At 47.4% G+C, this 22,073-nt stretch overlaps 1 protein-coding gene and 1 long non-coding RNA gene across 8 annotated transcripts in view; one reads left to right on the top strand and one right to left on the bottom strand.

Moving 5' to 3' along the window:
- ABTB3 (ankyrin repeat and BTB domain containing 3) overlaps positions 1–22,073 on the top strand; it is a 310,781-nt gene that overhangs the window by 186,890 nt on the left and 101,818 nt on the right. For all 5 annotated transcript variants that reach the window (XM_049115343.1, XM_025461749.2, XM_049115340.1 and 2 more), the window contains exon 3: positions 8,687–8,891. In XM_049115343.1, coding sequence (XP_048971300.1) covers positions 8,687–8,891 — 205 coding nt within the window. The remainder of the gene's footprint in view (positions 1–8,686; positions 8,892–22,073) is intronic.
- Positions 7,138–22,073, bottom strand: part of LOC118350123 (uncharacterized) — a 45,428-nt gene continuing 30,492 nt past the window's right edge. The window contains exons 3-5 of one of the 3 annotated variants that reach the window (XR_007413494.1): positions 20,056–20,191; positions 12,946–13,072; positions 7,138–8,577 (exon numbers count right to left, since the gene is read on the bottom strand). This is a non-coding gene — a long non-coding RNA (uncharacterized LOC118350123). Of the gene's footprint in view, positions 8,578–12,372; positions 13,073–20,055; positions 20,192–22,073 lie in introns of those variants that run through there. The other 2 variants (XR_007413492.1, XR_007413493.1) reach the window with 2 other exon arrangements.

Here is a 22,073-nt window from a genome sequence, read left to right as displayed (position 1 = left end):
TTTTAATATCATTCTATCCTCAGGGTCTGAAATAATTCCTGGCCAATGTAGGACTCAATAAATATTTGATGAATGAATGAGTGAATGGTAAATTTCCTGCTCAATCCAGAGTTAAGTCTTCCACTGTACCTAAAGACTTGGATTACCCGTGATCTTTTCATTCTCTTTTCTAAGGGAAGGGGTTTGGGTGAGGAAAGTTAAACAGCAGTTTATGTTGCTGGAGAAACATCTCTGTTTCCTCATCTGTGCTGTGTGACATAAGGCAAGTGACTTGGCCACTCTGATCTCTGGTTTTACCATGTATGACAAGAGGTGATGATACTGCCTCCCCCAGGGTTGTAGGAAGTTTTTGAAAACCGACTGTAGTAAGTGGCAGCTGACTGTGGGTGAGGGAAGAAGATGAAGTTGCTGTCTCAGTTGCTTTCTTTGGGGCAGAAGGAACCACCGTTGGAATGTGGGCCCTTGGTCCCGGGAGAGCATATCTTCCATGCAGGGGAATGGCTTGGTGGGAGCTACTGTGATAACTTGGGTCTGGCAGGTTAGAGCAGCATTTCCCAATGGCGGGACAGAAGATGATTGTAGGTGATACACAAAACACTTTTTATTTTTAATTGCTATGAATTTTTAATGAGCACTAGAAAAATATTGGTTTCCCATTTATGGCACTGATAGGAAACTTCCTTTTTAAATGAGTGAAAGAATGAGCCAATTTAAAGAAAAATATTAAGTAGATAAATTGTACCTGCAGCCCACAGATAATGAGAGAAGTCCTGATGGTGAGTCCCAAGTGTCGACATTTGGGAAACCCGGTTGTGAATGGATTCTATCAGGTTTCTAGAACCAGTGCCAGCTGCTGAAACACAGAGCAGCTAGTGACAAGTGGATTCGCTGTTTGGGGTGAAAACAGGTGAAGAAGTGGATAGCATGTACATAGAATGGGGTCTGAAGTAGAGCTAGTGATTACAGAATCCTTGTGCCAGTTCCATCTCCCATGGCCAGCCCTCCTCAGAGATGTCCTTAGGGCCTCTGATCAGGAACTAGGCTGATGATGATGGTGGTGAAGACTATAATGGTGGTGGTTATGATGGTGGTGGTGGTGGTGGTGATGGTGGTGGTGGTAATGGTAGTGATGGTGGTGATGGTGGTGGTGGTGGTGGTGGTGGTGGTGGTAATGGTAGTGATGGTGGTGATGGTGGTGGTGGTGGTGGTGGTGGTGGTGGTGATTATGGTGGTGATGATGATGATGATGGTGATGAGAAAAAAAAAGAAGTAGTGCTGAATATTTATTAAGCACTTAGGATATGCTAAACTCCCAAGTGTTTTAAGGGACTTCTGTACATTACTTCATTTAATATTGTGAGGTAGGTACTATTGTTATCCACCCAACAAATCCATTAGATCACAAAAATCCCCATTTACAGAGAGGTTAAATAACTCACCCAAGGTCTCACAATAAGTTAGTGGCAGACTGGAGGCTCAGACTCAGGAAGTCTAAGTCCAAACAGCGTGTTTCTAACCACCACACACACTGCCCCTCCAGGAACAGGACAGTGAATGAGGCACAGCCTCTGCCCTTGAGGCTCAGTAGGGGAAGCAGATATGAAACACGACAGAATTAAACGAATAACATGTTTATTATCAGGTATTGTGGGTACACAGGGAAAGAGGAGATGCCGACTGAGAGCATCCGGGAGAGCTGCATGGAAGAAGTAATACTTGATCACAGCTTTAAAGGTCTTCGGTAGATGGGAGGAGGGAAAGGGCAACTCCAAGGTGAGAAAATAGGAGCAAAAAGCAGGGAACCTGGAAGTGCAAGTTTAGCTGAATGATGCTCAGTGGAGGTAGTTTAGCCCAGCCAAGGTCAAAGGTGTCCCAGCACTCTGGGGAACTAGAAGAGTGGTGTAGGGCCCCAAGACGTGGACCTTCTCTTCTTCACTCCCTTGAGTTTTCTTGTTCTGAGCTTTTTTTTTTAAGATTTATTTGTTTATTTTAGAAAAAGAGCATACAGGCACATGAGCATCAGGGGCGGGGAGGGAAGCAGAGGGAGAGGGAGAGAGAGAATCTCAAGCCAATTCTGCACTGAGCATGGAGCCCAATGTGGGGCCCAATCCCACGACCCTGAGATCATGACCTGAGCCAAAATTGAGAATCAGATGCCCAGCCGATCGAGCCACCCAGGTGCCCCAGTGCTGAGCTTATTCACTAGAGCTTTTGAGAAAGACAGACAGAAAGATGATACTCCAGCTTGACGTAGATGGAAGGTACAAGAAAGAAAACATAATCACCTTAATACACTTATTATTCTCATAATACCAAGTAGCACATGCCGTAATTCAAACTTCAGAAACTACAGACAAGTTGGAAGGGAACACCACCCACAATCCCACTAGCAGAGAAATCCTTAGCATCATGGGGGTTGGTTGAGGGGGGCAGTTTTGTATTTAAGTGCAAAGTTTTTAAATAACATAATCCTGGTCCTCATGCTATGCGATTGTGAATTTCACTTTTCTTCTACTTACCATTTTAACAAGAGGATTTTGTGTGTGTGTGAAATCACAGTTCTGGGTAAACATCTTTAATAAATACATACGTTTATTATTTTACCAATGGGTGTATCAGAGTTTATTTAACCACACTGTTATTTTTAAACATATATTTCCTCGTCGAATTTTGGATTGCATAAATAAGGTTTGGGTGAAAATCCTTGTGTGTAAAGACTTGCTGCATTTTGCATTCTAAGGCTGGGAAAGATTCCCAGAAATGGAGTTACTGAATCAAGGGTAAGGGGTATTCATTAGCACCTTGGCTACATCATGCCAGATTCGGACTTGGAGCTGACCGTGGCTGTGCTGGGCTGTCTCTGAAAGAAGGGTAGGGTGTACGTGAAGAACACAGGCATTCGAATCAGACCCAGGCTGGACTCTTGTCTGTGCCTCAGTTTCCTTATCTGTAAAATAAGGTTTCTCGACCGTGTCCTTATTGACATGTGGGGCTAAATTCTTTGTTGGGGGGACTGTCCTGTGTATTGTAGGACATTTAGCAGCAGCTGTAACCTCTACCCATTGGATGCCAGTAGCAGGCCCTTGGATGTGACAACCACACATGGCTCCAAACTTTGCCAAGTGTCCCCTGGGAGGCAGAATCCACTCGGCTGCAGATCACTGCTGCAAAACTGATCTAATGTGCATGCTTTGCAGAGCACATGAGACTTAGACGCAGTGCACGTGAGGTGCTTACTCGCCGTCCCTGGCACAGTGCTGGGGCTCAGTGCATGGCACCTGTTACTGCTGCTCATAATAATAGTGACAGTGACATTTCCCATGGCTGGATGCTGCCCAGGTGACACCTAGGAGGCCACACAGGATCAGCTCGGAGGCCACACCCGGCTCTAGGAATCTCTGGGTCTTTGGTTCTTTGGCCAAGTATCCAGCAGTTTCCCTGTCTGCTACTTCCGGTGGTCACCATGCATCCTACTATTTTTTTTTAAAGGCTATTTATTTATTCATGAGAGACACAGAGAGAAACAGAGACACAGGCAGAGGGAGAAGCAGGCTCCCTGTGAGGAGCCTGTTATGGGCTCCAGGACCTGGGATCATGCTCTGAGCTGAAGGTAGACACTCAACTGCTGAGCCTCCCACGCGCCCCAGAATTGCTTGTCATGTTTTCCTGACAGGAGTCTTTCTCCCCTCACTGCCCTCCACACACACACCCCTGTTGTTTGTGGCTCAGCTTTCATCCTGCAGGACTGTGAGTGCTGTGCTGAGTCCGTCCGTTACTGGTGAGTCCAAGGCCTTCCACCTGCGTGTCCCTGGGGATGAGGGAGGCCCCTTCAAACCGTGCCCGCACATGCCAACGCACTGGAAACCCAGCACCTCTGAAGAGTTTGCCCAACAGTTTTTGAGAGTCCTCAGGTGGCATCTTGCATGTAGGCATCCCTTCCTCCTGCCCTGCCGTGGCTCAGCCCGAGGTCTTGGCCTCCCACGAATCTCATGAAACCTCACACCTTGCCTCTGCCCATGGCTGGGGCCACCTTTGAGGACCCAGACCTCATAGCCCAGGGCAGAACTGGAAAGTCTGCAGCCCGTTCCAAAGCTGCTGGCCGTCGGCCCTATCTGCTCTGACCTCTGTGTGCCACCAAGGATGTGGTTACTGACAGGTGCCAGGTAGAGATGGACTGAGCTTTTCTGCCAAAACGCTGGGTGTGTCCAAGCCCATGATGATCTCTGGAGCTCCCAGTGTACTCGCTGCTACCAACAAATGAAGACCCTTTCTCTCCTGCCCTCCTGGAGGCAGCCTGGTGCAGTGGCTAAGAGACCCAGATGGCAATGGTTTAAAGCTCAGTGCTTGCACTCCCTGCCAGTGTGATTTGGCCAAATTATTTCCCTGGATCTCAGTCTCCTCATTTGTAAAGTGGATATGCTATCCAGACCTACCTTGTTGGGCTGCGTGCCCCCAAAGGAATATAATATAGGTAAAGCTCTCAGAAGCATCCTGCACGCAGGAGTGCTACATATGTGTGTACTGGTGCCCACCATAGACAGCCTCACCCCGTGGCCTCAGAGCCCAGCTGCTGGGCTCCTCCCCATGTTCACAGCTCTCCAAGGAAAGCTCTTTCAGCTCTGCTGGGGCCTGGGCCAAAGTTCTGATCTGAGAGGCCAGGCTTCTGTTGGTTCCAGAACTAGCTTCCTGCGTACGTCATTGCTGGTTACTCATATGTCCCTCTGGGCTCTCTTCCCTGAGGGCAGTACTCTGAGAGTGTGTGTGGTCACAAAGGCAGATTGACCCACCAGCCACCACCCCTCCTGCAGACAGGTCGGACTCTGAGACCCTTCCACCAGAAGCCCTGCTCCAGCAAGCAGAGGCTGACCAGTCTCCTGAGCCCCTACCATGGAATCTGCAATAGCATATATATGGGGAGACTCGGGATTTAGGCCTCAAACTATTCACCAGAGTTTTTCTAAGGCCGCACCCTGAGGTAGAGTCTAGAGAAGTGCCTTTTTGGAGGAACTGGGGTGTCATGATGGAAAACATGAGCCCTGGAAGCAGGGCTTGCAGCCTGCTTCCTACATGACACCTGGGGCCAGTTGCCCCTTGCCTTGATTTTCCCATCTCTGAAGTGGGTTCATGTCCCATTTGGCTCTTATGTAATTAAACCAGAAAGTGCATAAATGGCCTGAGATATGGCAGGTTCTCAGTATATTGCAATTCCTACTTCTGCTGCCACCTGCCTCCACTTCATGTCATCCTCATCAGAAAATTAAAAACATGATCCCTGTGCCCAGTCCCACCCCAGACGTGCCATGCTGTTGTTTTCTTCCACGCTCTTTCTCAACATTCACTGATCAGGCTCTCTTACTTTACCAGAGGTTGGAGCTGCCCTTTATGAGACTGAATGATATGACCAGCCAGAGACAGGCATCTGGCTTCCTTTTTTAACTCTCTCCCAAGGAGCAAGGTTTCTAAAAGATGAAAGCGTAGAGAAAATAAGGACCTAAATGCACCCCAAACAGACACCTGGAGTGAGCAGCTTTGTAGCACAGGTTCCTAAAAATGTCAACCCCAGCATGAAGCAGCAAGTAGCACACTGGGTCGGAGCACTGGCAGGACTGTCCCCGCGTGGCCCAGGCACCCAGCCTCCAGGTCTCACCATCCAGAGAGAAGAAAGAGCAGGCGGGCCCTGAGCCTAAGAGAGCTGGTTATTTAGGGCCAACAGTGTGCCGGGCCCTTCCGGGTTCTGCACTGAACCCTCACAACCACCTGATGGGGAGGTTGAGTGACTTGCTGGCATGTGTGCAGATGAGCAGCAGAGCTGATATCTGAATTCCTTCTTCTGACTCCTCCCTAACTTAGAGCACTGGTTCTCCATACTTTCCATCTGCAGGCTCCCCTTGGGGTCTTCCCAGTCTACCTGCCTCTAACAGAGAATTTCCTTCTCCTATTGATTGGTTTTTTATTTTTTTATAGCTTCTTGGGCATATTTTCTTGTTGTGGGAAATGGACAAAGGAGGTTGAGGCTCTGAGCTAGGCATGGTACATGCAGGGAGGTGCGGGAAGGGCACTCCCCACTACTCTGTTCAATCCGTGCATCTGCTTGCTGTCCAGATATTCAGCTTGGTGGATTGCACTCTGCTTTGGTTGTCCCTTTAAAGCCTTAGGACTCTGACAACATGGAAGTTTCCTTTCCTCTGAAAACTCCTCTCTCAGAAATAGTGGCCCCTTGGGATCTTGTCTCAAGAAGGATTTAAAAGCGACATGGACACTCAGTGTATAAGAGCTCTGTGATTGGTTAACCATGTCTGCCAGGGACATGGACTAGAAAGGGGAATATTTGCTATTTCTGCCCTTGGCTGAGAGTACAGCTCCATAGCTGATTCCCCTAAAGGGAGGGGGGCTTTGAATTACCTTCTTGTCAATCTTCTTTCAAGGAGGTGGCCCCACCCTCAGACTAGCAAGTGGGCTCTGGGCCTTCAGAGGAGAAACTCCTGCGTCTCACTGAGCCTCACTTTCTTGGGTTTAGATTTGAGGTGAAAGTGTCATGTTCAGGGGCGCCTGGGTGGCTCAGTGGTTGAGCATCTGCCTTTGGCTCAGGGCATGATCCCAGGGTCCAGGGATCAAGTCCTCCACTGAGCTCCCTGCTCAGTGGGGAGCCTGCTTCTTCCTCTGCCTGTGTCTCTGCCTCTCTCTCTCTCTCTCTCTCTCTCTCTCTCTGTGTGTGTGTGCCTCTCATGAATAAATAAATAAAATCTAAAAAAAAAGAAAGAAAGAAAGAACGTGCCATGTTAAAAGGTACAGGTGGAGGGCAGAGAAAAGGTGGGCTCTGCAGGCCTGGTTTCAACTGGGCAGTGAAGGATTGGGAATGGGGGAGACGGTCTCCCTCCCTGACCAGGGCCTTCCTGGGTGGGGGTGGGGGGGGAAGCGGGGCAGGGGCAGTAAGCCCAGCAGGAGTTGATGTTTCAGTCTTGAGCCTGAGGGCAGAATTCCTTCTTCTTCAAGATCTTGTCTCCTAAGGCCTCCAGCTGGTTGGTTGGTTGAGGCCCACCCACATTTTGGAAGGTAGTCTGCTTTTCCCCAAATCTACTGATTTAAATGTTAAAAGTGAATGTGAAAAAATACCTTCTTGGCAACTATAGACCAGTGTTTAACCCAAAAACTGGGCCCCATTGCCTCACCCAGTTGACACATCACAAGTGGCTCAGGTGTTTCCCAGAGCATGCAATACATCCCACTGGGCGAGTGGGACAGGGCGGTGCACGCAATGACGTTGCTCATGGAGTGACCCTTTTAAACTCTATTTTAATTCTAATTGCTTCAAGGAGAAAGGGTCCATTAGGTGTGAGCCCCTAACACTTATCTAACCCTTGTTATTTGTAACAACAACAACAAACAGGACCAGAATTCAGCTATAAATTAATTATACTGTTTTGTTTTCATCTGATTAACTTTTACAGCAAACTTCTGTTTATGGTAAGTGATCTGGTCTTCCATTTAAGATAAGTGACAGAACATTCCTTTTTAGATATCAATACTTTAAAATACCTGAATCAGAATCCATTTAAAGTTAGGTGAATCATGGCACAGATGGTGCTTGGCTACAGCTGCACTCATGAATGAAGGTAGCACACAAACAACCCAGGTTTGGGAAATACCACCTTAACCCAGAAAAGTCCGTGCTTCCAGGCCCAGCCAGCCTCCCCACGGGAAGATCTCCCTGTGCGGCCAACCTGAGAACATGCAGGCTTGGTTTGATGAAGCAGAAGCCTGGTTTCCTTCGGAGAAAGTAGGAGAAAGACTAGAGTGTCTTCCCAGTTTGCTAGTGCTGGGAAGAGTAAGAGCCCATGTTCTCAAGGAGCTTGGTTTGCATGGATTCTGGAGCCAGACTGCCTGGGTTCAAATCCTGGCTCTGCCGTGTGTGGCTGCTTCATGATTTTTAGAAGTTATTTGACCTCGTTCCTCATCCATAAAATGGGTTTACAAAGATACTCATTTTAGGGTGATGAATTGGGGTGCTTAGAACTGTGCCAGTAATAATAAGTGTCTGTTTGTAATGAGTTGCTGCCGCTGGGGAATGAGTTATAATGAGTTGCTGCCACTGGGGAAGACCCACAAGGAAATGGCAGCTCTAACACAGTGCCCCACATGCTGGGATAAGGAAGTGCAATGTGATACACACACAAAGGAGTGGGGGGGATTCCAGGAGGATTTCCTGGAGAAATTAATTTATCAGCAGATACCTAGATGATCGGTAGGAGTTAGCCTGGAAAAGAGGAGGGAGAGAATGTTCCAGATTAAGGGAATAGAATATGCACACGCTCAGAGGCAAGAGGCAGTATAGTCTGTGACTATACTTGTGATTGCAGGTAAGGCTGTACTGGCTACAGCAAAAGATGTGATAGAGGGTGTGTCCCAACATGATGCACACAGAGGTGCCTTGTTAGAAGCCGTGGCCTCCAGAAGGGCAGGACCGTGGTTGTCTTGAAGTCGCAGCTCCAACCTGGTAAGCATCATAGAGGTCATACGGTGACTGGACAGACGCTCTCCTTTCTGCTCGATGTGTGACCTGATGGTCCCAGACGGTCACTGCAGTGGAATGAGGGAGTCTCGGGATCAGAATCACTGCAGAGATCTTCAGCACATCTCTGCAAGGCGTGGCTGCCTGAAGGATCTGAAATCTTACTTCTGTCCACAGGTGACCTGGTGTCCCGAGCAATGCATCACCTGCAGCCCCTCAATGCCAAGCACCACGGCAACGGCACCCCCCTGCACCATAAGCAGGGGGCGCTCTACTGGGAGCCTGAGGCCCTGTATACCCTTTGCTATTTCATGCACTGCCCGCAAATGGAATGGGAAAATCCCAACGTGGAGCCTTCCAAAGTCAACCTCCAGGTGGAAAGGTAAGACTCGCCTTGGCCCTGGATGGCCAAAGAGAGGAGCTCCCCTCTGGCCACCACCACCCTGTGGTGGGTGGGCACTTCCTCTAGGATGGGCAGGGGTACAGGAGGGGAGCCAGGCTGGCCATCAGAGCTACACAGTTCCCAGAAAGTCCCTGGAGGGGTCCAGGTGGGAACTTTGTGGCCCGAGGGGGTGTCTGAGACCTGGGTGGGGTCTCTGAAATGGGTTTGCATAGGGTTGAGTCAGTCAAGGATAAAAATGGCCTGAGTCAGGAAGGTGGGTTTGCAGATGCCAAAGGGGTGAGGGGCCCTGCTGCTCAGGGTGGCTTCATTGTGAAGGCAGCCATGGGAGATGCCAGCTCCTTGGGTGGGGGGTCTTCACTTCCTCATGGCTGCCCTGGGGGCGACCCTAAACCTCTTCGTAGCCAAAGTGAGTCCTGAAGGTGCGCCGGAGACCAGCTTGCTCCAGCAGACTCCTCAGGGGGAGGGAGGGAGAGAAGGCTTCCAGGCAGAGGCAGAGGACTCTCCCTCTGACCCAGCTCCTGGCCCTCCCTAGCATGGCTCCTCCACTTCCCCTGCCTCAGCTTCCCCATCTGGAAACCAGCAGCTCAACTGTACGGTTCCCAGGTGCCCTTCTACCTGGAAGACTCCAGGACTCTCTGAGGATGGTCTCACCCTCCCAGAGGCAGGTTGTCAGCAACCAGACTCCTGGGGGCACCCCTCTTCCCCGGGGAACAACCCACAGAGTCCGTCTCCCCACAGCACCTCACCAGTCAGGCCCCGCCACTGCACAGGCCTGTCTGCTCCAAAGACTGCGAAAGACTGGTTGGGACACCCAGGAGGCTCAGCGGTTGAGCCTCTGCTTTCGGCTCAGGGCGTAATCCTGGGGTCCTGGGATCAAGTCCCACATCCGGCTCCCTGCATGGAGCCTGCTTCTCCCTCTGCCTGTGTCTCTGCCTCTCTCTGTGTCTCTCATGTGTAAATAAATAAAATATTTTAAAAAAAGAAAAGAAAAACACTGGTTAAGAGAGTGGACTCTGTGGTCCAGACTGCTGGCTTTAGATCCTGGCTCTTCCAATTAAAGGTCAGAGGAGGGCGAGGGCCTTGGGAAATCGCCTTAACCCATCTCCCTCCCGTGCCTCAGCTTCCTCATCTGCAAAATAGGGCTACTGAAAATAAATCCTGCATAGGGCTGTCAGAGGACTGAGTGAACCAAACAGCACCCAGCAGATAGTAAGTGCTCAGTAAATGCTGGCTCTTGTTCCTATTATCGAAGACACCATCTGTACTTAGGCAAACAACTCCCAGTTTGGGCTCAATGCGGTTTTCTTTTCTCTGTTAAATGGTTCCAGGCGGTTTTGAGCTGCTCACTGGCTGCTTGGCCACTACAGGGATGGACTGGGGCTGAACTGGGCTCCCTTCTGAAACCACGTCTCTTGGCTTTCATCTCAGGGAAGAGAATGGAGCATGAGTTAGACAAAAGTCGCTGAGTTTTTGTTCTTGTTGATTTTGAAGCATCCTGAGTTAGCATGAATATTTCAATCCCTCCTGGAGTCAGCTTCGACAGGCCTCCTGATGGCGATCTAGGTCAAATCAGCGGGTACCCTGTACGCACATTCAGGTGCCAGACATGACCAAATTGGAGAGGTGGCAAAATGCTCACTGTCCCTGGGCGGATTGTAACCTCAGTCAGAGACACTGAGCCTGCTGCGAGTGTACAGCCTGGGCTCTAAGCAAAATGAAGCCAGAAGCCTCGACTCGTGGGGCATCTAGCTCCTGCCTCCCCCAAGCCCACCAGCCTGTGCGATAGTGGCTGTGACTCACTCCCACCACTGTGCACATGACCCCCAGGGGACCCTCCTCCCTCTATCTCCAGCCAGGCAGTGCCTCCTCTGAGCTCCAGAACCTTCTCGCCCTACTCTGCCTCAGTTTCCCCATCGAGTCTCACGCACGCAGATGGCTCTTCTTCTCATAGCACCTTATGCTATTCTGCATAACGCTTACTGCAGTCGCTAATCGTAATTCTGTTAGGTGTTTGTTTATTGCCCGTATACCTCGTGAGGGCAGAGAACACATCTGGTTGGTTGCCACTCCACACCTAATGCCAAGCTCAACATCTGGTGCACGGTCAGGGTTCAGTAAACATTTGTACAAAGCACAAGCAAACTTGTCGATCTAGCGGCCTTGGAACATTTCCATTTGGGTGTGCTCACAACTGTGTCAAATCCGAAGTTATCCTCCTTCCCCTAAAACCAGCTCTTCTTCCTCTCTCCCTCATCTCTAAGAATGTCATCTCCACCAACCTAGTCACCGCTGTCAGAAAACTAGACCTTGCCCCACGCTTCTTCCTCTCCCTCACTTCCTCCTACAGCTGCTGGTCAGCAGGTCTTGCTGATGCTGCATCTACGACATCTCTTATCCCCCTGCCACCCCCAGATTCCTGCCACTGTGTGCTTGGCACCATGTTCCCTCTTACTTCTGTTACTGCATCTGACTTCTATATGGTCTCTCAGGATGTGAGGCTTAATATCCTCTGGTCAGTTCCATCCTCCTCGTGGGCACTAGGCTGAAACTTCTAGAATCTGAATCTCATTGCATGTTGGACTCCTTGCCCCCCACTCAACACATGTGCATGGCCCCATTACATCTTCCATTTCATGGCTTCCATCTTCCCTTCTGGAATCTCTTTCAGGATTCAGCATGTAGCCGGAGTGGCTGTAAGTCTGGGGAGACCATCTGAGGTTTCTAGACTCTCTGGGACAAGATGTCAAGACACACAAGCTTTGAGGGAGAGCAGAGGAAAGAAAACATGGCCCAAAATATGTGGGAATCAGTTCTGTCTCGATCTTTCCCATCTTCTTTGGTTGATTTTTCAGGGGTCAGCGCAAAGTGCAAAGTGGAACTTGCCCTTTTTTTGAGCCACTTTGGGCCTCTAGAAAGAGTATGGATATGGGAACAAGACTGACATTTGGCTTTGTATCTCAGCCCTGCTTCTTCTAGCTCTGAGGCCTTGAACAAGCCACTCCTCCTCATTGAACCTCTTTTTCTCAACTGTAAAATGAGTTTGAGACCAGCCTCCCAAAACTGGTGTAAGCCACGAACTCAATATTGTAGCTAAGCCCCCAGTACCATGCCTGGCATGAGAGCAGCTCTCCTCCTCCTCATCCCCCAAGAGAGTAGCTGATATTATACATCTTTTTATCTGGTGAAGCAGCTCCGAGATGCTGTTATCATTGTCCCTACAAAATCCTGTGTGTGTATTCCTTCTGGACAAAACACTCTTTCTCCTGTTTCCTGATAGAATAGGCATTGGCATTTACCATCTGAAATCACACACGGAAAGGCTTCAGAGGAGAATGGACTCCTGTTTCCGGTCAAGTATGCACACCAGCTCCAAACAGAAACCTCTGAACAAGAAGTTTCCAGTGGGAGGTGGACTCTGATTTTGAATTGTTTATCTCTGTCTCTCTCCCTCTCTTTCTGTCTACACACACACACACACACACACAATCAACCAACATTTCCTTAACTCTTTATTTTCACTCTGGCAATGTCAAGTAGGGCCATAGTGCTTGTCTGGTTTTTCACTAGACTATATTCTTCAGGAAAAAGGCTGAATGTTATTTGCCTGTGTCCATGCTGGGCAGAAAGTCTGGAAACATTTGTGGACTTAAAATATGGCTTGTTTTGTGCCTCAAATCATCTCTGCTTGTCAGAAGAGCCTTTGCTGGCCCAAATATTTGGAAGTAGGCCTACAGACACTGTTCTCCTCTTTCATGTGGGCTTAGCTTTAGAGTTGCTACATTTGTTTTGGATAGTTTCATTTTTCATTGCGGATTTTGAAGCAGCTCAGTGCCAGTGTGAAATTTCTATAGTTCAAGTTTTTCCAGAGCATTGGCTACTAGCTTTGGAGCTTCTAAAATCTTTCAGAGCAGTTCTTGGGGGCGTTAGAAGCATGCACTGGGAACAAGTCCTGGAAAGAGCTGATGTTCCAGAATGAGAGAGACAGGCATGACCCAGACCACATGAACTAGAGACTGAGACTATAAGGCCATACCTGGAATACCATTCAAGTCAGGTGTTTGCAAAGTCAACATGGAGGAAAACATTCTTTATCAAGGAGAATCTGATCTTTGATATCACTGAATCTTCTGTGTGCCAAAGGCTGGTAGATTTATGATGCTCTGTAAAAAAAAAAAAACAATGCTGACCTTGCAAGTGCCTCCAGGAAAGAGAGTGGCTTCAGATTCCATCAAAAGAAATAAATTGCTATTAATTATGGTACTCAGCCTTGACACCAGCCCACCTCACTGGTTTGTGACTTAATTTTTTTTTAATTCCTTAATTCAATGTATAATAAAGCTCCCTAAAAAAAGGCTCCCTGAGGGCAGTCTGCCTCTTATATGTTTTTCTGGAGCCCAACATATTATTTTGACATATTACACATAATATGTGCTTTTTTTTTAAGATTTTATTTTTTTATTTTTTTATGAAGAGACACACAGAGGTAGAGACATAGACAGAGGGAGAAGCAGGCTTCTTTGTAGGGAGCCTGATGGGGGACTCAATCCCAGGACCCTGGGATCATCACCTGAGCCAAAGATGCTCAACTGCTGAGCCACCCAGGTGCCCCACATTACACATGCTCAACAAGTATTTACCAAGTTAGTTAAAAATAAACACAATCAATGTCATCAACAAAGCCTGTTTTGTATTGGATCATCAGATGTTTTACAGAGAAATCTTAGCTCAGATGTCATCCTTATTTCTGATTTTCATTTATCCAGTATTTCTAAGAAATGTCTAAGAAATAGGTAATTCTACTTAATTTTTTCCTGGGACAGAACCTTCAGTAGTTTACATTACATATCTAAATAAACACATATCATAATATCATCAATCAATAACATCTTTAGGTACTTCAGATATTCTTAAAAAAAACTCAGATTTTCAAAGATTTATAATTAGGCAATTTTTATTATATATGTTTATGTGTAAATATGTATTTATGATTAAGAGATATTTTATAAGGTTTATTTAGGCAATATTTATTTTACTAATGGTAAGTGTAAACACTTTAATATTGATAGTAGGAGCTATATGAGGCTGTGGGTTTTAAATAGAATCATCTTCAGTTTATGACAAGATTTTCCTCCCCTATATCACTATTGAAAATATCAGTGATTCCTAGATGTGCGTGGCCATGGATGGCTTCAGTAATGACCACAAAATGAAAAAATAGTAGGATAAATTGGACTATTTTGTTGCCTGAGAAGATCAAAGATGGGCTTTATGCAGAAGACTACACAATTAGGTAGTTTTATCCTCTACCAGTCTCACTGAAAGCAAACACATACCTAGGCAGTGGCAGCTCGTGCCCCTTTTGCAAGCAGAGCTGTATAAACAGATGTGGTGTACTGCCTCCCAGGGGCAGCTGAACCGAAAACATGAATTACAGTCACCAATCACCAGTTGTTTGGGAGAAATGAAACAAAGCTTAACAAATAGAAAAATTTACACTTGAAGAAACAGAGCTAATAAAGCAAACATAATAGACATTAGAAGTTAATGGTACCCAAGTACATACACTCACCCTGTCAAAAGATCACTCCAACACATCAGTTCTTGATGTTTTCTCATCCGTGACATATGGACAGGTGATAGTCAAATGCTAACATACTCCAATGGACATATTCAGGATTAAACAAAATTTCTGGCATGCTATTATAACTCTTGTTCCTTCACCCTAAGGAGTGCATATTAGAATGCAATAGGCAGAGGTATCCTTGACACAAACAGCACCACCAGTCAAAATGTTTAGTTGCAAAGGTGAAATCTACTATGACTGCTTAAAGCAGAAAGAAGACCTCTGGGAGGCCCTGTGGAGGTAGAAGGTTACCAGATCCTTTCCCTTCTGTATGAGAATTGGACCTTAGGTTAATTCTCTAGCTCTCTTCTCCTGGAAACATGATAAAAATTGCAGTATCAAGGCACCTGGGTGGCTCAGTCAGTTAAGTGTCTGCCTTTGGCTCAGGTCATGATCTCAGAGTCCTTGGATCCAGCCCTACATCAGGCTTCCTTCTCAGCAAGAAGCCTGCTTCTTCCGCTCCCTGTGCCACTCCCTCTGCTTTTCTTTTTCTCTCTTTCTCTTTCTTTTTCTCTCTCTCTCTCTCAAAAAAATAAATAATATATTTTTTAAAAATTGGTGTATCAACTATGTTACCAAGCAGCATGCTTATAGTCAGAGTAACTCTAGATTAATAAATCTGATTTGGCCTGCTGGCACTGTGAATACTTGATAAGTATCCAGAGCTTTGGGTTTCCCTGAGTTCATTGGCTCTTGTCACTGGCAGTGTCCTTGCAGGTACCTTGAAAACTATATCTGTGGAGTTGCTACAAGAGATATTGGGGTTCATAAACTAGGATAGTTCCCACGGTCACCCAAGTGGATCTCACATTCTTGCACCTGTGTGTTACCTGGGCAGAAGATAGCTCAAGGATGGCTGGGTGAATTGCTGTAAGGCATTGCTGAAAGGAACATCTGATGTCGTCCTGCTGGGCCATGTGTGGTCTGTTAATCCCATGAGTCTAAATGTTTAGTAGAGTTTAAAAAAGACTTCTGGTGAGTGCTAAAGCCAGAGAACCAGGCTTCAGGGCTGCACAATCTAGAACAGTGTCCAAATGTCCAAGCTGCACCCCAGCACAGACACCACCAAGGCTGCACAATGGACATTCCTAGCAGGATCTCTGCACCATTACCCATGAAACAGCTTTCTACCAACACCCTAGTCAGCCTCATGTTCCACCTATGTCACACTACTTGCTTCCAAATCAATGGAGCCCCGGTCATATGCCTGCACCCTAGCCACAAGGGAGCCTGGGAAGGTGACTTTCTACCTTGTTGAACCAGGGACTAATAATATGGGAAATTCTTGAAGTCATCAGCAGCCAAAAAAGTTGACAAAGGTGCACATGAAGTCATCAGCAGCCAAAAAAGTTGACAAAGTTGTGATACACTCTTCTAATTTACTTGTTTTTAATATAAATAACACACAAGTCAATCACTTGTACAGTTCAGTACTTTCGACCATTGTTAGCCACACATCTCACAACTGATGGACACCACAGCTGAGAACCAAAATACTGCCTCATAAGGACTCTCTAGACTAACACTCTGGGAACCTTGATAGGAAGGAGAAGAAGGGAGGAGGACTGTTTAAGCAGGGATGTTGAATGCCTTTTCACAGAGGAAGAAGGCTGCTTCCTCATCTTCCCAAGGCCAATGATCACGTCTGTCACAAAAGACCCATCATATGCCCAACCCAGTGCCCAGCTCCAGGGCCCTGGAGAAATTCAGAGTCAACAGATGCATGGGAACATGCTAGAGTGAGGGGCCACAGAGTAAACCTGTGTCCCGCAGGGCTATAGGTGGGCCTTGGTGGAATGGCCTGGAATCCCAACAATCATATAGAGAGGAAGGAAGTGCATGTTGAACTCTGAATAATTAACTTGAGAAACAAGCTTTTAAAACATGATCCATTCATAACATAAGCATTGCTGTAATTCATTTCATCTGGCCAAGGTAAAAGCAACTCTAATCCCAATATTTATCAAACTGTGGGTTACAGCTCATTAATGTGCCATTAAATCAGTGCGGTGCAGAGATGGGCAAACTATACCCCACAGGCCAAATCTGGCCCACTGCCTGTTTTCATAAAGTTTTATTGGAACACAGCCATACCGATTTATTTACATATCATTTATGGCTGCTTTTACACTTTTGATTGCACTTTGTCAGAGACCAAATGGCACACAAAGCTGAAAATACTCTTTGGCTCTTTCTAGTAAAAGTTTTCTGACCCCTGATGTTATGGTTACAACCTAAAGTTTTAAAAAATGAACTTGAACAAAAAAAATCCAAGTAGCTTTCATGAAGTAAGGTAAGTATGTTTTGTGAAACTTCCTTTTTTCTGTTCTGTTAACTTACTGGAGTTGCTTACTTTGCCCAAGATCATGTGGCCAAAGTTGCAGAATTAGTGTCTGAACCCTCGGAGTCAGGTCCTGGTCTATGCTCAGATTCATTAGGCTATTCTGCTATCAGTAGGCTATGATTTCAAAAGAAATAATGTTTGAGATTCTAATTCTAATCCCTAGAATTTGTTTTATAATCTTCATGATTGTTTATAGGATATAAAACTAGCATGTACATGTATTAAACAAAATGTGGTAACTCCAAAAAAAATAGAGACAGAAGACACTTTGAATCACCCATAAGCACTATGACCATAGAGGGCATATATTCTGCCTATATCAAGGTACTTTGGTTGTTTCACAAAATAAGGATCATAGAGCACATGCAATTTTGTTGACTCGTGTCACTGAGTAGACTTTAAAAGCACAATTTTTCAAGGGACTGTTTCATCATCGGACATTTAAAGTCAAGAGAGATCAGAAAACAGGCATGTTGAACATGTTCCATGAAGGTGAAACTGAGCCCTGGTGGGATGAGTGGACTTGTTATAAATGCAAGGGGTCATAAATGCGCTTGCAGCTGATTTGCAGGGCAGTGCCTCAGTGCCTTTGCACAGGCTTTGTCTTCCTCCTGAAATACTGCCTCTTCTCTACCTCTGTATTATCTGATTTAGTCAGTTCATCCTACAGGACTGATTGTAGGCATCACCTCCTTCAGGAACTCTTCCCCACCACCTCAGGCTAGACTAAGTGTTGAGGACCTAGCTTGGTGCATAGTGTATAGTAAGTGCTCAATAAATGCTTACAGAACTAACAGAACTGGGTCTGAAACCTGTGTGTTCCAACTCAGGCAGCCCTCAGCTTGACACCTGCTATACCGTTCATGTGCTTCAGGCCTCTTTTCCTCAGCTGTAAACAAGAAATAATAATTCCTGCTTTATGGGCTATTTCAGTGACTAATGAACTAACTTATGTCCGTACCATACACAATCAACTGACACCTAGGAGATGATCTGTAAACAATAGGAATTATTACTCTCTTAATTCAGGTTGACACCTTCTTAGACATGTTCATGTATAGAAAGCACTGCCAGCACACATTGGGCGCGTTATAGATAATGGCCGTTATTCTTCTCGTTGTCATAGTTGGCTTGGAACCTGCTGTATGCTCTAGCAGGGCTTCTCAAAACGGAATCAGTGATGTGCCTTTGAATCCCCTGGGATCTCATTAAGATGCAGATTATATTCATAGGACGGGGGATGGGCCCAAGATGTCCCATTCCTAACAAGCTCCCAGGTGAGGTGATGCTGCTGGTCCAGGGGCCACACTGTGAATAACAAGACATCGTAGTTCCTGTGTGTTTGTCATTCATTTCCCCAACTCACTCCAACTCCCATTTTTAAGTTACGTGAGAGCAAGAAATAAGCTATTATGATGATTTTTGTCTCTCTGGTAGAGTTGGGCACATAATGGGCTCTGGGGGCTGGATTGAGCCTTGTGAGATGCTGGATCTTTCTGTAATTTGACGAGATGAACGGATCCCCAAGGTCAGGCCTGGCCAGCCTGCAGAACTTTGGAGCTGCAGCAGCCAGGGGAAGACACTGAGTGTCTGAATCTAATAATCATCTTCAGCCTAACAAGGTGGCTCGTCTAAAGCAGCTCGGGGATAGCAAATTAGCGAGAAGCATGCGAGGCAGAGGTGAGGCCAGGTTTCACAGGGGTCCTGTCTGGAAAGGCGGCAGGGCAAACCCAAAAAAGGCTCCCCAGCTCAATACTGTTGAACACTTCTAGGCTCCAGGGCTAGTCACATGGCTTCGACTCAGGAGGTTCTTTTCCCCCAGACCAAGGGGCAGAATTTGCTCCTAACCACAGGTGACAAGCTGAGAGGCTCAAGTTCAAAAACAACCTTCTCCAACATGCAGGGTTAAGGCTGATCAGATGCATGCACTGCGCTTGTTCGTTTGAATATCCAGGTCCTCTCTGAATCCCAGTTAACCGGCTGCCACAGTAATCTGGTCTCGTCTGACACAGCAGTTCTTCATCATACGGGAAAAGGAAGGAAGACCTCACCTTCATGAACAGAGACTGAGGAATTAGCACTGCGCTGCCCAGTATGCTAACCACCAGCCACCTGTGGCTGTTTGAATTTAAATGCATACAAATCAGAGATGCCTGGGTGACTCAGTTGGTTAAGTGTCCGACTCTTGATCTCAGCTCAGGTCTTGATCTCAGGGTCATGAGTTCGAGCCCAGCCTGAGCGTGGAGTCTACTTAAAAAAATAATAAATGAAAAAAATAAATAAACGAATGAGTGAATAAAAATTAAACAGAACCAAAGCTTCAGTTCCTCAGAACTGCTGTCCTCATTTCAAATGCCCAATAGCTACATGGGGCCAGTGGTTCCCGTATTGGACAGCACACGTAGAAGAAGTTTCCATCTTCCACTGTCTATTGGACAGTGCTGATCCGGAGACTCAAAGCAGGTCTCCTGCACCCACCCCCGCCCCGCCTTAGAAAAGCGGCCTATGAAAATCAGCGCTCCCAAAGCAATAAGTGAGGAGTGATTGTAGAGACCAGGGACCAGCTCACCTGCTGAAGCATATGCCTTGTCCCCATGTTTTGATGATCTTAGAGCCCAGTATTTCAAAACAACCATCATCACCCCCAAATTTGACAAGATAGTTGTAATGTACGAGTCTCCCTTTTAAGCGCATTGGCTCACTGAATCCTCACAGGAATGTTAGTGTTTTAGCACCTCCTTTCACTACTCATGTCTCTCCCTTCTCATGCAGAATGTCAGGCTCAGAGAGGCTGTGTAGCTTGCCCACGTTACACAGCTAGTCGGGGGCAGAGTGGGATGCAAACATAGGCCGCCTGAGTCCAGAGTTGGCTCTCTCCACGGAGCGCTGTGCCACGAGGACGGATGGGAAGGGTCATCAGGCTTAAGAGGGAAGGGATGGGGTCCCTCTGAAGGTCAAAAACCTGGAAATCTTGAACCAGGAATGTTCTTATTTTAATATGCTTCCCCCTCCTCTTTTTTCCTTCTGAGTTTTTCCCTGGCTTAGGCCTCAATAAATATTGCTCATATAAATGGAATAATGATAATCAAATCACTTCATCTGATTAGACAGCCTTTAAACCTCTTTGAGAAACATGCTCCAGCCCTGGCAAACATTGCTATAAACACAGAACCTACCTCTTCAGTCTTCACCGCAGTGCTACTTGAACTTTCCATTTTTTATTTAATTTTTAAGACGTGTTTATGATTTATGATCGAACTTCTTCAGTTGTTCGTTCTTCATTCATTTATTCAGCAAACATGAATCGCGTGCCTGAGTGCAGAAATGGTAAGAGTTTTGATCAAATCTTCTGTGTGCCAGGCACCACTTGCTGCAAGTACTTGTGGGGATAGGAGAGGATAACCTCATGATGGTAGGCATTCTTGTTCTCATCTCCACTTTCTAGGTGGGGAAAGGGGGGCAGAGAGGTCACAGGGTTCTGAGGGGCTGCACGGGGATTCACACCCAGCAGCCTGGCTCCAGAGCTCACATCCAGTATGCTTGGTTGCCGTGGGCCAGGCCCGGTGCTCGTGGGAGGAGCGAGGACCCAGGCAACCTTGCATGGCTCCTGCCCTGTGCAGCTCATTTATCATTTATCATCAAAGAAAGAAAGGGCAAAGAGTCAGGAGGGGGATGCAGATAAACTGCCTCAGGGGATCCAGGAAGTTGGCTTTTGAGGCAGACGGAAGCACGGGTAAGATCAGGCACTCCAGGTGGAAGAGCCACCAGCAAGGACTCCAAGGCGGGGAGTCTCCTATGTACCACAGACCAGTGAGACCAACTGCAGCAGAGGCCGGGCTGACCTTCAGCTGGGTCACAGAGGTGCAGCTGTTTGGCCAGCTGTCCAAATGCTGAGATACTTCTCTGAGTTGGCAAAGAACTGCTGGGCCACAAGTCCCTGCCCTCCAGCACCTGCAGCTAGGCACCCGGGGCCGTGGCACAGGGTCCCGCCGACTCAAGAGCACAGGACGTAGGTAGCACCTGAGTCTTATTTAGAGATAAGTATTTATCACTGCGGAGTTGAAAGTGCCTGGGAGAAAATTATGTCCTTACAGGTTTTGTTGGGTCTTTGTTCCCTCAACGGCAGGGTGTGGTGGAGGTTCCAACCGAGGGGGAAGCCTAAGCCCAATGCAAATAACCTGCTCATCCTTCAAGGCAGCTGCATCCTCACGGTTGCTGTGAAACCTTTGCTGCCCCTGCAGGACAAGGCCTCCTCTGTTCTTTGTGAGGCCGTCTGTGGCAAATTGTAACAACACTTGGTGCCATCGTGTGCCAGGCCCTGGGATGAGCAGGCTTCGGACCCAACGCCCCAGTGCAAATGCTGTAACTCTGCCTAGTTTCAGTGAGGAGTGAGGCTGAGCGGAGTTCAAGGACTTGCCCAGGTCACACAGCTACGCTTGTGAGTGGCCAGGCTGGAGGTTGCATCCAAGCGCCGTGAGCCCAGAGCCGGAGTCCTCCTGACCGCCTCTCTCCCAAGGCGCCCTGGCCATTGCTTGCTACCAGTTGCTTCCGTGTCTGAGCTCGTCACAGGCAAGGACCGGGCTTTGATCAGCGTGTGCTCTCTCTGGCAGCCAGCCAGGGCCTGGCACAAGGTGGACAGCGACACAGAGACCAGTCTGAGTGCATGGCAGCAGGAGGAGCGAGCCTGGCATGATGCGGGAACTGGTTGGAAGTTTCCTGCAAGAGCCCCAAAGGCAGATGACAAGCATGTGGCTTGACCAAGTGCCATCTCCTGTGGCCCCCAGCGAGAGAAGTTGCCAACTGGCCTCCTCCCTTGGCCTGAATGGGCCCAAGGGAAGCTACATTAGCCTCCTTGGATTTTTGATTCCTTCTCCTTTGCTGGGAATTGGCAGCCCTCCGTGTGCCCCATGTCTGGGGCCTCGGGCACTGTGCACGAATGTGCTGTACATGTAGGAAAAAATTTTTTTAAAAGAACATTCCCAAAAATTAGCCCTCAAACCTGCAAACTGAGGGCCCAGCACGACCAGAGCCAGCAGGAACCCCAGGTGCCCGGGAAGGCCAGAAAGGCCTGTGGAGAGGGATCACTCCCCGAGTTCAGCCTGCTTGCAGACCATCTGTCCAGTGCCAAGTTTCTGCTCTGTTTTATCCTTCCAGAAACAGTGATATTGACAGCTGCCAGCACATACCTGAGTTT

This window comes from Canis lupus, chromosome 10 (genome assembly GCF_003254725.2).
Source record: "Canis lupus dingo isolate Sandy chromosome 10, ASM325472v2, whole genome shotgun sequence".
Taxonomy (NCBI): domain Eukaryota; kingdom Metazoa; phylum Chordata; class Mammalia; order Carnivora; family Canidae; genus Canis; species Canis lupus.
The sequence above is the reverse complement of the archived record's forward strand: the minus strand, read 5'-3'. Positions and strand labels throughout refer to the sequence as shown.